This window comes from Lampetra planeri, chromosome 56 (assembly GCF_965212315.1).
Source record: "Lampetra planeri chromosome 56, kcLamPlan1.2.h2, whole genome shotgun sequence".
NCBI classification, from domain to species: domain Eukaryota; kingdom Metazoa; phylum Chordata; class Hyperoartia; order Petromyzontiformes; family Petromyzontidae; genus Lampetra; species Lampetra planeri.
In genome coordinates, this window is record NC_136162.1 from 5,342,847 (window position 1) to 5,359,720 (window position 16,874).

Genomic DNA, 16,874 nt, shown 5'->3' on the forward strand with positions numbered 1-16,874 from the left:
GTTTTTGTTCCCGCGAGTCTGGAAGGCGGCGGGATTTAGGGGGGAAGAAGGTGGTGGGTTGGGTTAGGGGGGGGGGGGGTCCCACTTGCAAGTTGGGTTTCACCGGCAAATGCCAAAAAGCGTTATTCCGTTAAAATAAAATAGGGGAGCCACGCAAGATTGTCCCGCCCCGCGTCTCTCTCTCTCTCTCTCTAGGGCGTCCTTTTTGCACAACATAGGGCACGAAGTCCCCCTACCCCAGAGGTCGCAACCGGGTACCCGATGCCCGTACCCTACCCGATACCCGGCTACCCGTACCCGGCCGGGTGCGGGTACGGGTAGCCGTTTGCGACCCTGGTGCGGCCGGGTACGGGTACGGGTAGGCCGTGAGTCACTGGTGAGTAACCGTTTGTCACTCATTTCGGGTAGGGTACGGTTACGGTTAGGGAACGGCTACCCGTACCCGGCCGGGTACGGGTACCCATTTGCGACCCTGGTGCGGCCGGGTACGGGTACGGGTAAGGAATCAAAACCCGTTCGCGACCTTTGCCCTACCCCCTTCCCGCGTTGTAACCTGCTGCTGCCTGCTGCTTGCTTGCTTGCTCCTGCTGCTCAACAACAACAACATCATCATCATCAAAAGCAACCAAATTCTCGAGATCAATCGTTATTTCTCCGGCCCCCCCCCCCCTCGTGATCGGCGCAAGGTAGCAAACACCAACACCCCCCCTCCCGCCACCCACCGTGCCATTACCGCTCGCGGTTCCAGCTTTCCCCAAGGTCACATTAATCCCCGCTGCGAACTACGGTCTCGCTCCCTTTGCTGCGCTATGCTGCGCACCGCGGCGGTGGCGGCGGAGATCGAGATCAACGTGGATTTTTTTTTCTTTTCCTTTCCTCTGCCGCTCAACGGACGCGCAGCGCCAGAAATATATCCTCCTGCAAACCGCAAATCGCGCGCGTCCCCCCCCCCCCCCCGCTCGCTTTGCTCGCTCTCCCGGTCTCTCTCTCCGGTTTCGATGACGACGGCGCTTAGATTTTTTACCCACGTGACTTTACCGAAAAAAAACAAAGAGTATGTTCTCCCTCTGTCGGAGCATTGGCGCCCGGGACGAAGCCAACGCTCCGTTCGAGGTGGTGAACTTTGCGCGAGGTCGCACTTCCCCTCGTGTCGCGGGAGATAATCAACGGAGACCAAATTTACTGGCAACTTGCGGAGAGAGTAGTTCGGGACAATCCTCTCGATAATCACAAACGGAATCCCCCACTTCGCGGCTCGCTCGCTCCGCCGGATGTGGATTTTGAGCCCCCACACCCTGTGCCATCGCATGCGGCGCTTGGATTCCTGCCTGACTTGGCAAGGCCAGTTTTCGTGAGCTTCTCGTTAGCTCACCACGCTCCATTCCGTTCCGTTCATTCATTTTTCGTCGTCCCCCCCACCGTCCGTCACGTTCCTCGGGTCAGCCCAGTCCGTCGAAGGCTTCGGTCGTCCGTAAAATCAGGCTGGTGCCCCGACCCTCCGATTTCCGCCTCGCCCCCCCCCCCCTGCATTGATTAATCAATGCATCCATCCGTCTTTTTGTTCCATTACTGCATTAATCCTCAATCCGTCTATACCTATATATACACTATATCCATCCTGGCCAATTCATTATTCGTTTGTCTCCTGCGAAGTGCGTGCCGGTCTCTGTGTGCGCCGACAGCGGTAAAGAAGGGAGGGAGGGGGGGGGGGGCGCCGTGCAACGGCAAATTACTTAACCGCAGACCCCCTCCCGTTGCGCGATTAAATGTGCGAGCGTGCGCTTTTCATTTTGGGGAGCCGGCGGCGCAGCGTTTGTTGCGCCGCGCGACTCGAGCTCGCTCGCGGGCCCCTGGCGCCAGCGAACCGTGTATCCGCCGCGCCGCAAAATCCGTCGCGAAACAGCGGTCCATCCGGGGAAGTGCCACGAAGGAACGGCTTCCCGTCAAGCGGCACCATCCAGCGCACGTCTGGGACATGAACCCATCGCCTGCCCGCCCAAAATCTCCCCCCTGGATCGCAGCAGCAGCAGCAACCTAGACCCACGCCACAAACACAAATGAAGGCGAGAGGTGGAAGCGAATCTGGACTTCTCTTGGCCGACGCCAAAAATAAACATCTCATACAGGACCCTACCCTCGAACCCCCCCCCCGCCCCCCGGTTTCAACATTCCACGCCGCCAATGGTCGACCATCAAACCGAATCCGGACCGGTCCACGCGGCCGATGCGGCCAGCCGATGCCACAAATGATGGCGCCATCGAAGATTGTGCGGCCTGCGAGTGTGCGCGCCGCCACGAATCCCACACCGTCGACCCGCCACGTCGTAAACACTTCGCTGCTGCCGCCGCTGCTGCTGTCGTCACCCCTTGAAAGGAGGAGTGGACACGGGATCTGCTCTGCTGCTTCTGAACAGACCAATTGTGTGGAGAGCCAAATCTAAAATTACATCTTGAACCTGCTGCTATGAACCCGTGCGAACGAAGAAGACCAGCGACGGTTATCCGAGCCGGTCGTCGGCCGGTTCATCGGCACTGGGAGAGACAAAGGCGGCCGGGCGTGATTCTGGCCCACCCCCAACTCCTCCACAAGGCCATGCCGGCCTTCATAGGTGCAGCTCGTAACACGGCAGAGGTCGCAACTGGGTACCCGATACCCGTACCCTACCCAATACCCAGCTACCCGTACCCGGCCGGGTACGGGTAGCCGTTTGCGACCCTGGTGCGGCCGGGTACGGGTACGGGTAGGCCGTGAGTCACTGGTGAGTAACCGTTTACCACTCATTTCGGGTAGGGTACGGGTAGGGAACGGGTACCCGTATCCGGCCGGGTACGGGTACCCATTTGCGACCCTGGTGCGGCCGGGTACGGGTAAGGAATCAAAACCCGTTTGCGACCTCTGGTACACGGGCACTTTCCCTTAACTAATGCACTTTCCCGGGAAAGCCCATTAGTTAAGGGCTCTTACGGCGGGAATCTTTGTCGTGGACGTTTTTTCCGTCCATCTGTGCGTGTGTTCGTATTTCGTCTCCCCGCGGGGTTTTTTATTTTATTTTTTCTCGGCCGTAGTCCGTGGCTCTGACTTGTGTCCGTGCCACCGAAAACCTCCCTCGCCGTTGCCACGTCTAACTAGTCTACTTTGTCGTGCCTGACGCTCCCCCCCCCGCCCACTCGCTCGCGTGAAACCCGTAGGGGGGCAGGGGGGGGTTGTTTTTAATGTCGTACTCCAGAACGTTTTTTTTGCCGTCACGACGTTGATTTGACTTGTAAGTGTGTTCGCACAATTAGAAGAAGACCTGCTGATGGTGCGGGCTGGGATGCAAAGGAAACTGGCACTATTTGGACAAAGACAAAGCTCCTGCAGTTTCGCCGCAGCATATTGTTGGGGCAAGTGCTGTTAGCGAGCACCTATGAAGGCCGGCACGACACACGAAGGGGTGGGTAGCCAACACCACGCCCGGCCGCCTTTGTCTCCCCAGTGGCGATGTTTACACACCGCACCCAGGTACTTATTTGAGGCTGAGACGACCTAGGGGGGAGGCCCAGGACCAGTTCAGATAATCGCTGTCACTGGTGTTGGCCGTGAGCAGGAATCGAACTCGGGTCGCCGGGTTCGTAGCGCAGCGTCCGCTACGCTGCCGCTCCCCACATTTGGACACACACACAGACACACACACACAGACACACACACACACAGACACACACACACAGACATACACACACGTCGGATGGACAATGACGACAACAGGAAAATTTTACGTCCGTTTCGATTTAAAGCTTTCGTGACTGCAGGGATTCATCTTCTTGGTTCTTTAGGTAAAGTCACGTAGAATGGAAATAATAAAATAATAAAAATAAAACATAATAAAATAATTCTCGCGACGTTTCGGCCACAACGCAAGCAGCCGTCCTCAGGTGGAGAGCAGGTCTGTCTTCTCTGTCGAGAAGACAGAGTCAAAGTCAGAGTCAGACTCTGTCTTCTCGACAGACCTGCTCTCCACCTGAGGACGGCTGCTTGCGTTGTGGCCGAAACGTCGCGAATATTATTTTATTATGTTTTATTTTTATTATTTTATTATTTCCATTCTACGTTACTTTACCGAAAGAACCAATAAGATTTAAGTCCGTTGTTGTTGTTGTTGCTCGCGGGTTAAAATGGAAGGAACCGGAAAGAGACCTCGCAGAGAACGACTTGATGACGACATCATCAGAGATCGGAATCTGAAAGATGTCTGCACTACTTGAACATATTGGCACTTCAAGACAGAGGAAAGTGGAAACAAATGATGAAATGTGCTGTGGACTACTGACTACGCTATACACTACACTATACACTACACTACTATATACTACACTATACACTATTCAATACACTACTATACTATACACTACGCTATACACTACGCTACACACTACCCTACACACTACACTATACACTACGCTATACACTACGCTATACACGATACAATGCACTACTATACTCTACACTACACTATACGCTATACACTATACAATACACTACTCTACACTACACTATACACTATACTATACAATAACTACAATGATGTGCACTACTTGAACATAATAGAACCACAAGACAGAGAGGAAAGTTTAAACAAATGACGAAATGGACACCTACTACGGGCTGTCTGCCCGTGGGTCGTGATGATGATGACGATGACGGGAACCTGTTTGACTCCCGGCAAGTTTCCTCGGTCTTGTTTATCATTAATTCGAAATTTTAAATTGCTCCACCAGAACCAGAACCTTTGTTTGGCCCCCCAACCAAAGGTAATTTATTTTTCCCGAATTGGGGGGGGGGGGGGGAGGGGGGAGGGCCTTTCACGTGGTCCTGAACAAAGGAAGTGAATTGAAATCAAATATATGAAAAAGTAATGGGCAATTTGATGAAAACACAAAAAACCCAACGACCTTTTCACCAAACGGACCTCTTGCTAGTGCTGTTTTTTTTACCCCACCACCACCACCACCCCCGATACAGCTGCGTTGGCTCCAAATGTGTATCGTTTATTCGTTCGTTCCAGCAAATCAAAAATTTCCCTTCGGATGTTTCTGGTCACCGATGACCCCGAACCCAAAAGCCGTCGTGGACGATAGAAAATAAAATTAACGAGATTTTTCGCTAAAACATTTCTGCCCCAGCGCAGCGTCCCACGCGCAACGCTTCCGTACGATCGACGCGCGGAGAAACGCGCACGCACGCACGCTCGATGTGGTTTCGTATCGAGAAAAATGATCAAACAAGGCAACCCCCCTAGCTTATACACACACACACACGTCTAAATAGATTAACTACGACGATCTATTTGTCTTTCGCCAGGTGAGGCCCACTGAGTTGGTTATGCGTTATATATAGAGATGGTGTGTGTGTGTGCGCGATTCATATTCAATCGGCAATGTTCGCCTCGATGTTTGTTCATTCGAGATGCTGATGTGAGAGAGATGTGTTTCAGCACCGGTGGGGGTGGGGGCAGGGGTGGAGGGGGCGGGGCTGGGGGGGGGGGCAGCACCTATGAATCAATCCCCCAGTGGGTTCCAACATCTCGCTCCCCACAAGATGACGTAGGATTTAATTGCGTATTTCATTTTCGGTCTCGCTTTTTTTAAAATCCTTTATATTAAGTTCGCTTGCTTGCTTAGGACCGTGCAAATCTTTCGGTCGTTTTTTTAACCCACTTCCCGTGATCCAATCGAGCTGACATTTTGCACACAGACTCGTTGTGCGTGACAATTAATGTTCGTGAAAAAAAAATGCAAAAATGTTACACTTTTTAGGACAAAAAAATTATATTTAATTACCAATTGCTTAATGGTCTAATGCAATAATCTGACCCATAGGTGGCAGCCATCTCAAGCCAGAGGACGAGAGGACTCTAGCCGCCACGCATATAAAGGATTTATAGTAAAAAACTTTGTTTTTACGGGTTATACTTATTTTTTGTCCGGCCTGGTTCCCGATATTGAAATTTCCTGCGAGCCGATAGCGATTACAGCGTCCAGGGAGGGGGGGAGGGGGGAGAAAAAAATATTTAAAAATTTGAAGAAATTAGTCCTATAAGAACGAATATTGTAAGTCTTATAATGGCTTAACGCTTTCGCGATCAATATTATCCATAAGAGGTTTTTTTAATTATTATAATCAAAATACTTATGAGATCGCGTAAATATAAATGCGTCGTTAAATACGCCACCATCACCCGACACAGCCAATTAGTAAGGTTTGTCACGTGAACAAAACTTGCCCATTAGTTAAGAGTTGAGCGCACCGATTGTGTGTTACTTGTGATTACCGGCGAAACGTCACTGCTACTACAATTGCAAATGTTGTGGGTTTTTTCTCTCCAACACACAGCAGGTTTGCTGTACTCGTAACGAATTGGCACTTTCTGTTTACGTGTCAAACCTTTACTAATTGGCTGCGTCGAGTGGTGGCGGGTTTAACGACACATTTATATTTTCGCGATCGCACCAAAAAACAAACAACCTCTCATGGACACTTATAACGCTGGCGAGAAGCAGCATACTCATGAAGGCCACGCCGGCCTTCATAGGTCATCTCAAACAGCACTTGCCCCAACACGCCGTCAAAGGCTATATGGCGGGGGGGGAGACCTTTTGTCTTTGTACGCATGAGTGGCACAGGCGTCATTGTGAGTGCACTCCACCACAATCCCACGTGTTGCCCGTGTTCGAATCCTGATCCGGATGAACAATGCCAGTGGGCCAGTGTGTTGCACGGGCCTCTCCCCTAGGTTCGACTCGGGATAAAGTTCGCGCGTGTCAAACGTTTGCCTTCATCGCATCCCTCACTCGACTCTCTCAACACTTTCCTCTACGGCCTCCCCCCCCCACCCCCCCCCCCCCCGTAATCCCTTATCCCCAAACTCTGGATTGGTTTCAAAATGCCCCTGTCACACTCCTCACCCTCGACCATAAATGAGATCACGTCACCCCAATGCTGCGACCCCTCCACTGAGGCCCAAACCAATCCCAGATCAATTTCAAGTTCGCAGTCACCGTCTTGAAGATCCCTCACGGGACTCGCCCCTGCCTGCCTCTCCCCTCTCATCTCACTCCACTCCCCTCCACACACTCTCCTACCTCTCCCCTCTCACTCCACTCCCCTCCACACACTCTCCTGCCTCTCCCCTCTCACTCCACTCCCCTCCACACACTCTCCTGCCTCTCCCCTCTCACTCCACTCCCCTCCACACACTCTCCTGCCTCTCCCCTCTCACTCCACTCCCCTCCACACACTCTCCTGCCTCTCCCCTCTCACTCCACTCCCCTCCACACACTCTCCTGCCTCTCCCCTCTCATCTCACTCCACTCCCCTCCACACACTCTCCTACCTCTCCCCTCTCACTCCACTCCCCTCCACACACTCTCCTGCCTCTCCCCTCTCATCTCACTCTACTCCCCCCCACGCACTCTCCTGCCTCTCCCCTCTCATCTCACTCCACTCCCCTCCACACATTCTCCTGCCTCTCCCCTCTCACTCCACTCCCCTCCACACACTCTCCTGCCTCTCCCCTCTCATCTCACTCCACTGCCCTCCTCCACGCACTCTCCTACCTCTCCCCTCTCATCTCACTCCACTGCCCTCCACGCACTCTCCTGCCTCTCCCCTCTCATCTCACTCCACTCCCCTCCACGCACTCTCCTACCTCTCCCCTCTCTTCTCACTCTACTCCCCTCCACGCACTCTCCTACCTCTCCCCTCTCATCTCACTCCACTCCCCTCCACGCACTCTCCTGCCTCTCCCCTCTCATCTCACTCCACTGCCCTCCACGCACTCTCCTACCTCTCCCCTCTCTTCTCACTCTACTCCCCTCCACGCACTCTCCTGCCTCTCCCCTCTCATCTCACTCTACTCCCCTCCACGCACTCTCCTGCCTCTCCCCTCTTATCTCACTCCACTGCCCTCCACGCACTCTCCTGCCTCTCCCCTCTCACTCCACTCCCCTCCACACACTCTCCTACCTTTCCCCCTCATCTCACTCCACTCCCCTCCACCAACTATCCTGCCTCTCCCTCTCATCTCACTCCACTGCCCTCCATGCACTCTCTTGCCTCTCCCTTCTCATCTCGCTCCACTCCCCTCCACGCAATCTCCTACCTCTCCCCTCTCATCTAACTCCACTCCCCTCCACGCACTCTCCTGCCTCTCCCATCTCATCTCACTCTACTCCCCTTCACACGCTCTCCTGCCTCTCCCCTTTCATCTCACTCCACTCCCCTCCACGCACTCTCCTGCGTCTCCCCTCTCATCTCACTCCACTCCCCTCCACGCACTCCCCTACCTCTCCCCTCTCATCTCACTCCACTCCCCTCCACGCACTCCCCTACCTCTCCCCTCTCATCTCACTCCACTCCCCTCCACGCACTCCCCTACCTCTCCCCTCTCGTCTCACGCTACTCCCCTCCCCCATCGCACTTATTCCGCCCTGTCAAGGCGGCACGCCATTATCGACGACCGCATGTTCACTTTGCCCGCCAGTCGTGCCTCGTGTCTGTCTCGGTGGCCCCGTTTCAAGCCCCGCGGTTTATTATTCACTCCCAAGCGGGGTGAGAACCCGGGGAAAGAAACCCCAGGACTGGAGGAGTCTTAATTTGCGAGCGTGCGTGACCCTGCGTTCGCCAACACGACGCAAAGAGCCGCAGAAACTTAACAACAACAAAAAACGTAAAAAAAAAATCAAACCACTGAGCACGGAAAACAGACACCCGGTGTCGCCGTGACCAAAGCGGAGATATCACGGCGACGGAAAAATCACCGTTTGAAATCGTACAAAGCCTGCAACGCAAGTCGGCTCGGGGAAGATAACTTTTATCTTTTTCTTTTACCAGGTAAGGCCCCACTGAGCTATACAGCTATTTTTTTTCAGAAGTGATCTGGCTATCACAAATGTCAGCTCAACGAAGCGGCTTATCATCACGTGGATATTTATAGCGGCCAAATACTCTGAACGCGTGATGTCGATTCTAAATGTGGCGGGAAATAACAGTGGATGCGGGGAAAAAAATCTAAGTGACCACGGGGAGAGAGAGAGACATGCAAACTCCAAATATACAGCAGGCGACAATGTCGGGATCGTATCCATGACGTCCTGCGTACCAGGCGAGGGAGTTAACATCTCCTAGCCACCGTGATGATGATGCTGAGAGATGAAAACTCCAAATATACAGCAGGCGACAATGTCGGGATCGAACCCACTGCCTCCTGCGTGCCAGGCGAGGGAGTTAACATCTCCTAGCCACCGTGATGATGATGATGAGAGATGAAAACTCCAAATATACAGCAGCAGGCGTCATTGTTGGGATCGAACCCACGACCTCCTGTGTACCAGGCGAGGGAGTTAACATCTCCTAGCCACCGTGGCGCGATGAACTTCTACGCTCAACGCCACCTCTGTCTGTGTGTGCCCCCCCCTCATCACCACCTCTGTCTGTGTGTGCCCCCCCCCCACCACCACCTCTGTCTGTGTGTGCCCCCCCCCACCACCACCTCTGTCTGTGTGTGCCCCCCCCCCACCACCACCTCTGTCTGTGTGTGCCCCCCCCCCCACCACCACCTCTATCTGTGTGTGCCCCCCCCACCACCACCACCTCGTTCTGTGCGCCCAGGTGAACGGGATTGACCTGAGCAGCGCCACGCACGAGCAGGCGGCCGCCGCCCTCAAGGGAGCCGGCTCCACCGTGAACATCGTGGCGCAGTTCAGACCGGAGGGTGAGTGTCAGTGTGTGTGTGTGTCTGTGTGTGTCAGTGTGTGTGTGTCAGTGTGTGTATGTCAGTGTGTGTGTGTGTGTCAGTGTGTGTGTTTGTGTGTGTCATGGTGTGTGTGTGTGTGTCAGTGTGTGTGTGTCAGTGTGTGTCAGTGTGTGTGTGTCAGTGTGTGTGTGTGTCAGTGTGAGTGTGTGTGTGTGTGTCAGTGTCAGTGTGTGTGTCAGTGTGTGTGCGGGTCAGTGTGTGTGTCAGTGTGTGTGTGTCTACGTGTGTGTGGGTGAGTGTGTGTGTGTGTCAGTGTGTGTGCGTGTCAGTGTGTGTGCGGGTCAGTGTGTGTGTCAGTGTGTGTGTGTCTACGTGTGTGTCAGTATGTGTGTGTGGGTGAGTGTGTGTGTCAGTGTGTGTGCGTGTCAGTGTGTGTGCGGGTCAGTGTGTGTGTCAGTGTGTGTGTGTCTACGTGTGTGTCAGTATGTGTGTGTGGGTGAGTGTGTGTGCGTGAGAGCGAGTGAGAGTGAGTGTGTCGTCCCGTCCACCCCCCGTCTTCGTGCGCCAAAGATCATCCTCCCCCCACCCCCACCCCCCTCCCCGTAGCCTTCACGGCCTGTTGGGGCAAGTGTTGTTCGCGAGTTGGCAGCGACCACGTTGGCTGGCACCGTGGCACCGCACCAGGGAGGCGGGAGTCTCTGTGTCCCCGTGTCTCTTGAGTCTCTGTGTCCCCGTGTCTCTGTGTCCCCGTGTCTCTGAGTCTCTGTGTCCCCGTGTCTCTTGAGTCTCTGTGTCCCCGTGTCTCTGAGTCTCTGTGTCCCCGTGTCTCTTGAGTCTCTGTGTCCCCGTGTCTCTGTGTCCCCGTGTCTCTTGAGTCTCTGTGTCCCCGTGTCTCTTGAGTCTCTGTGTCCCCGTGTCTCTGTGTCCCCGTGTCTCTGTGTCCCCGTGTCTCTTGAGTCTCTGTGTCCCCGTGTCTCTGAGTCTCTGTGTCCCCGTGTCTCTTGAGTCTCTGTGTCCCCGTGTCTCTTGAGTCTCTGTGTCCCCGTGTCTCTGAGTCTCTGTGTCCCCGTGTCTCTTGAGTCTCTGTGTCCCCGTGTCTCTGAGTCTCTGTGTCCCCGTGTCTCTGTGTCCCCGTGTCTCTGAGTCTCTGTGTCCCCGTGTCTCTTGAGTCTCTGTGTCCCCGTGTCTCTGAGTCTCTGTGTCCCCGTGTCTCTTGAGTCTCTGTGTCCCCGTGTCTCTGAGTCTCTGTGTCCCCGTGTCTCTTGAGTCTCTGTGTCCCCGTGTCTCTGTGTCCCCGTGTCTCTGAGTCTCTGTGTCCCCGTGTCTCTTGAGTCTCTGTGTCCCCGTGTCTCTTGAGTCTCTGTGTCCCCGTGTCTCTTGAGTCTCTGTGTCCCCGTGTCTCTGTGTCCCCGTGTCTCTGAGTCTCTGTGTCCCCGTGTCTCTGAGTCTCTGTGTCCCCGTGTCTCTTGAGTCTCTGTGTCCCCGTGTCTCTGAGTCTCTGTGTCCCCGTGTCTCTGAGTCTCTGTGTCCCCGTGTCTCTGAGTCTCTGTGTCCCCGTGTCTCTGAGTCTCTGTGTCCCCGTGTCTCTTGAGTCTCTGTGTCCCCGTGTCTCTGAGTCTCTGTGTCCCCGTGTCTCTGAGTCTCTGTGTCCCCGTGTCTCTTGAGTCTCTGTGTCCCCGTGTCTCTTGAGTCTCTGTGTCCCCGTGTCTCTGAGTCTCTGTGTCCCCGTGTCTCTGAGTCTCTGTGTCCCCGTGTCTCTGAGTCTCTGTGTCCCCGTGTCTCTGAGTCTCTGTGTCCCCGTGTCTCTGAGTCTCTGTGTCCCCGTGTCTCTGAGTCTCTGTGTCCCCGTGTCTCTGAGTCTCTGTGTCCCCGTGTCTCTTGAGTCTCTGTGTCCCCGTGTCTCTTGAGTCTCTGTGTCCCCGTGTCTCTTGAGTCTCTGTGTCCCCGTGTCTCTGAGTCTCTGTGTCCCCGTGTCTCTGAGTCTCTGTGTCCCCGTGTCTCTTGAGTCTCTGTGTCCCCGTGTCTCTTGAGTCTCTGTGTCCCCGTGTCTCTGAGTCTCTGTGTCCCCGTGTCTCTGAGTCTCTGTGTCCCCGTGTCTCTGAGTCTCTGTGTGTCCCCGTGTCTCTGAGTCTCTGTGTGTCCCCGTGTCTCTGAGTCTCTGTGTCCCCGTGTCTCTGAGTCTCTGTGTCCCCGTGTCTCTTGAGTCTCTGTGTGTCCCCGTGTCTCTGAGTCTCTGTGTCCCCGTGTCTCTGAGTCTCTGTGTCCCCGTGTCTCTTGAGTCTCTGTGTCCCCGTGTCTCTGAGTCTCTGTGTCCCCGTGTCTCTTGAGTCTCTGTGTCCCCGTGTCTCTTGAGTCTCTGTGTCCCCGTGTCTCTGAGTCTCTGTGTCCCCGTGTCTCTTGAGTCTCTGTGTGTCCCCGTGTATCTTGAGTCTCTGTGTCCCCGTGTCTCTGAGTCTCTGTGTCCCCGTGTCTCTGTGTCCCCGTGTCTCTGTGTCCCCGTGTCTCTGAGTCTCTGTGTCCCCGTGTCTCTGAGTCTCTGTGTCCCCGTGTCTCTGAGTCTCTGTGTCCCCGTGTCTCTGAGTCTCTGTGTCCCCGTGTCTCTGAGTCTCTGTGTCCCCGTGTCTCTGTGTCCCCGTGTCTCTGAGTCTCTCTGTGTCCCCGTGTCTCTGTGTCTCTGAGTCTCTGTGTCTCTGAGTCTCTGTGTACCCGTGTCTCTGAGTCTCTGTGTCCCCGTGTCTCTGAGTCTCTGTGTCCCCGTGTCTCTGAGTCTCTGTGTCCCCGTGTCTCTGAGTCTCTGTGTCCCCGTGTCTCTTGAGTCTCTGTGTCCCCGTGTCTATTGAGTCTCTGTGTGTCCCCGTGTCTATTGAGTCTCTGTGTGTCCCCGTGTCTATTGAGTCTCTGTGTCCCCGTGTCTCTTGAGTCTCTGTGTCCCCGTGTCTATTGAGTCTCTGTGTGTCCCCGTGTCTATTGAGTCTCTGTGTGTCCCCGTGTCTCTTGAGTCTCTGTGTCCCCGTGTCTCTTGAGTCTCTGTGTCCCCGTGTCTCTGAGTCTCTGTGTCCCCGTGTCTATTGAGTCTCTGTGTGTCCCCGTGTCTCTGAGTCTCTGTGTCCCCGTGTCTCTGAGTCTCTGTGTCCCCGTGTCTCTTGAGTCTCTGTGTCCCCGTGTCTCTGAGTCTCTGTGTCCCCGTGTCTATTGAGTCTCTGTGTCCCCGTGTCTCTTGAGTCTCTGTGTGTCCCCGTGTCTCTTGAGTCTCTGTGTCCCCGTGTCTCTGAGTCTCTGTGTGTCCCCGTGTCTCTGTGTCCCCGTGTCTCTGAGTCTCTGTGTCCCCGTGTCTCTTGAGTCTCTGTGTGTCCCCGTGTCTCTGAGTCTCTGTGTCCCCGTGTCTCTGAGTCTCTGTGTCCCCGTGTCTCTGAGTCTCTGTGTCCCCGTGTCTCTGAGTCTCTGTGTGTCCCTGTGTCTCTTGAGTCTCTGTGTCCCCGTGTCTCTGAGTCTCTGTGTCCCCGTGTCTCTGAGTCTCTGTGTATCCCCGTGTCTCTGAGTCTCTGTGTCCCCGTGTCTCTTGAGTCTCTGTGTGTCCCCGTGTCTCTGTGTCCCCGTGTCTCTGAGTCTCTGTGTGTCCCCGTGTCTCTGAGTCTCTGTGTCCCCGTGTCTCTGAGTCTCTGTGTCCCCGTGCCTCTTGAATCTCTCTGTTCCCTTGTCTCTTGAGTCTCTGTGTCCCCGTGTCTCTGAGTCTCTGTGTCCCTGTGTCTCTGAGTCTCTGTGTCCCCGTGTCTCTGAGTCTCTGTGTATCCCCGTGTCTCTGAGTCTCTGTGTCCCCGTGTCTCTGAGTCTCTGTGTCCCCGTGTCTCTGAGTCTCTGTGTATCCCCGTGTCTCTGAGTCTCTGTGTCCCCGTGTCTCTGAGTCTCTGTGTCCCCGTGTCTCTTGAGTCTCTGTGTGTCCCCGTGTCTCTTGAGTCTCTGTGTGTCCCCGTGTCTCTTGAATCTCTGCCCCTTCGTTCTCTCCGTGGATCTCCACGGATCTCCGCTGCCCGTGGCCTCCCTGCGTCTCGTGGGTCCCTTTTGCCCCCCCACCCTTCCTCCTCCCCCGTGTCTCCGCCTGCATCCCCGGACGCGTTTCTCGGGGAAGGTGTCAAATAAATCGCCTCGTCAGATGCCTGCCGCGGTCCAAACACCGCGACTGAGAAAACGCCGTGCGGTGACGCCTGCGGGTGTGAGGGTGTTACGCATGAAACGTCTTCGTACGGACAAATGCACGCCCCAAACCCAGGTCCCTCCCTCCCTCCCACCCCGCCGACCGCCTTATGGGGGCAATTAGAGAAACAACATTAACGAGCAGGCAACAACCAACAAGAAAGCCCACGTTTGTTATGACGGAACGGCGTGCCATCAACCAATCCCACCACCACCACCACGAGCTTCTCTCCCATTATCGACGGCGACGGAATGGAACGTGTCACTCGTGTGGCGAGGGCGAGGGGGAAGGGGAGGCGGGGGGGGGGGCCCGGTTCTCGAACGCAGCTGCAAGAAAGTTTGTCTCGCCGTTTTATCGTCAATTTCGGGTTGAGCCATCCACGTGGTTCTTCGTCGTCGTCGTCGTCGTCGTTTCTAAATAGCCAATTAAGCGGCGTGCGGCCCTCGGACCCGCGGCGAAGTCGCTAATTGAAACGGCTGGGCTCGTTCTGCTTTGCTCGCCAGTTTTGTTTATCTGCCCCCCCACCGTACACCGTATCCCCTAACCTCCCCTCCCCCCACCGTATCCCCTAACCTACCCCCCCCCACCGAGCAATTTCTCGGCTCGGCGACAAAACCTCTCCGGCTATTTACCGCGGGACAATTAGCGAGCGGCGGATCGGGCGCACGCGCTGCGCGCGTTTAGCCGCAAGCTTTTTCCCGCTCGGTTAATTCTGAGCATCCGTGGTGGGGGGTTGGGGGGCACGGGGGGGAGGGTGGGTGGGAGAAGAGGAGGGGGGGGGGGAACCGACAGAGAGCGACGTCGACCGTGCAGAAGTTTGTGGGGTTTTTTCTTCTTTTCAACAAATTGGCGCTCCTCTGGAAACGCCGCGGTGCCCGGCAAACGCCTCCGTGGGAGCGGTTTGCTGTCGGCACGGCGCATCGATCGGTGGCGCGCTGCAGAGACACGTGCCCTTGCGCGGCCAGACGCGCGGACGTCTTTTAAGCGGCGTTGAAATGAATTGTAAAAGAAAAAAATTTATGACGATGACGATGATCTACATCGCAGGATTGCGAGAGATGGTGGCGGCTTGGGTGGGTGGGTGGGGGAGAGTGCGGAGGCGTTCATCCAGCAGTGGATTGACCACGGGTGATGATGGATGGACAGCTCTGTCAATCTACTGCTACACTGTATCGGTCACGGTGGTTGTTTTGACCATACTTCACCATGCGGGTTGGTGAAGGAGAGGGGGTGGGGGGCTGACTGACTTGGGATTGGTCAAAACGATAGAGCTAGCGAGGAGAGGCGAGCGACAAACTGGCAGTCCAAAGGGAGGGGGAACGTACCTGGGAGAACGTACGGCGCGGAGATGGAACGATGAAATCGGCCCCACGTACGCGTGTTAGCTTGACGGTTGCATCGCCGGGCCGTGAGATTGTGATGGTTTGTATGTACGTGTGTATCAAGGCCGTGTTATACAATAGGCCACAGTAAGCCTACTCACTCATTCACCCACTCACTCATTCACCCACTCACTCATTCACCCACTCATTCACCCACTCACCCACTCACCCACTCACTCATTCACCCACTCACCCACCCACCTACCCACTCACTCATTCACCCACTCACCCACTCACTCATCCACTCACTCACTCACTCACCCACCCACTCACCTACCCACCCACCCACTCACTCATTCAGCCACTCAGCCACCCACCCACTCATTCACCCACTCACCCACCAACCTAACCACCCACTCATTCACCCACTCACCCACCCACTCACTCATTCATCTACTCACTCACCCACTCACCCACCCACTCACTCATTCACCCACTCACCCACTCACTCACCCACTCACATACCCATCCACCCACTCACTCATTCACCCACTCACCCACCCACCTACTCATTCACCCACCCACCCACTCACCCACCCACCAGGGCGGTATTATCCAATAGGCCACAGTGGGCACTGAGCCGAGGGCCTTTGAAAAACACGTTTTACCATGTTTTTTTTATATGATAAAAAGATTGTAACCAAGATATCTTCTTGAATAAATAAATGTATATATATAGCAGAGATAGGCACAGTGTATACACAAAGAGGCAGAGTCGTGTCAATCGTTTGTCGTTCATAAGGTGAGAGAGAAATTAACAACTGCAGATGAACTTGTAGGTTTTTTTTCCATTGCTCAATTACCAAATGAACACCTTCAAGCGGTGTTTATCGCACAATCTCATTCTCAGTAGAGAGTAGCAGTGCAAGGGAAGACAAAGGCGGCATTGTTGCGCTACGGTCGATCGGAGACAGTTTTTTCTAATCAGCTAATCAGATTTAGCGAGTGTCAGCGGCTGTAGTAGTCGTAGTGACATGGGCAGCAGTAGGACCATCCTGTAGGAAGTTATCACTGGAGGCCTACGAAACACAAGTGCCTACAAGAACCTCAGCCCGGCCACGTGCCCACCCCGTCATAGAGGCCGTCCATAAATAACGTCACGCACCTAGGGGGGGGGGTGGGGTCAGACATTTGTGACGATGTGTGACGAGGCGGGGGGGGTTTGAGATATGTGACGTCACATCAAAACGCGCAACTTTAAATAAGTGTCTAGGAAGAACCTTAACCCGGCCCTGGTTTGTTTGTTGAACTTCTTTCGCACCCTACAAGTGATTCGCCGCCTGTGTACCATTCTAGGGGGCAGTGTTCTTCGTTAACAAGGCCCCCGCGGGCCACTGGCGGGAGGGCCCTTGGTGGCCTTTTGCGTGGCCCCGTGAGCCACCCCCCATCATCATCCTCGCTCTGCTGTCAAACCCCCCAATGGTGTTTCAATTTCGTGTGTCTGGCCCTCGCTCACACTGAAGATGAGTGACGAACACCGAGAGAGCGCGGAAACGTCCAACGGGGGAGCAAGCAATTGCCGGGCCACACATTTGACATTGTCATGAATGCAATTTTATTATGATGACG

General features: G+C 54.8%; 1 protein-coding gene across 1 annotated transcript in view; it reads left to right on the forward strand.

The window, feature by feature from the left end:
- Positions 1 to 16,874, forward strand: part of LOC144735649 (disks large homolog 2-like) — a 160,590-nt gene that overhangs the window by 45,322 nt on the left and 98,394 nt on the right. Inside the window, exon 5 of the mRNA XM_078618100.1 lies at positions 9,647 to 9,749. Coding sequence (XP_078474226.1) covers positions 9,647 to 9,749 — 103 coding nt within the window. The remainder of the gene's footprint in view (positions 1 to 9,646; positions 9,750 to 16,874) is intronic.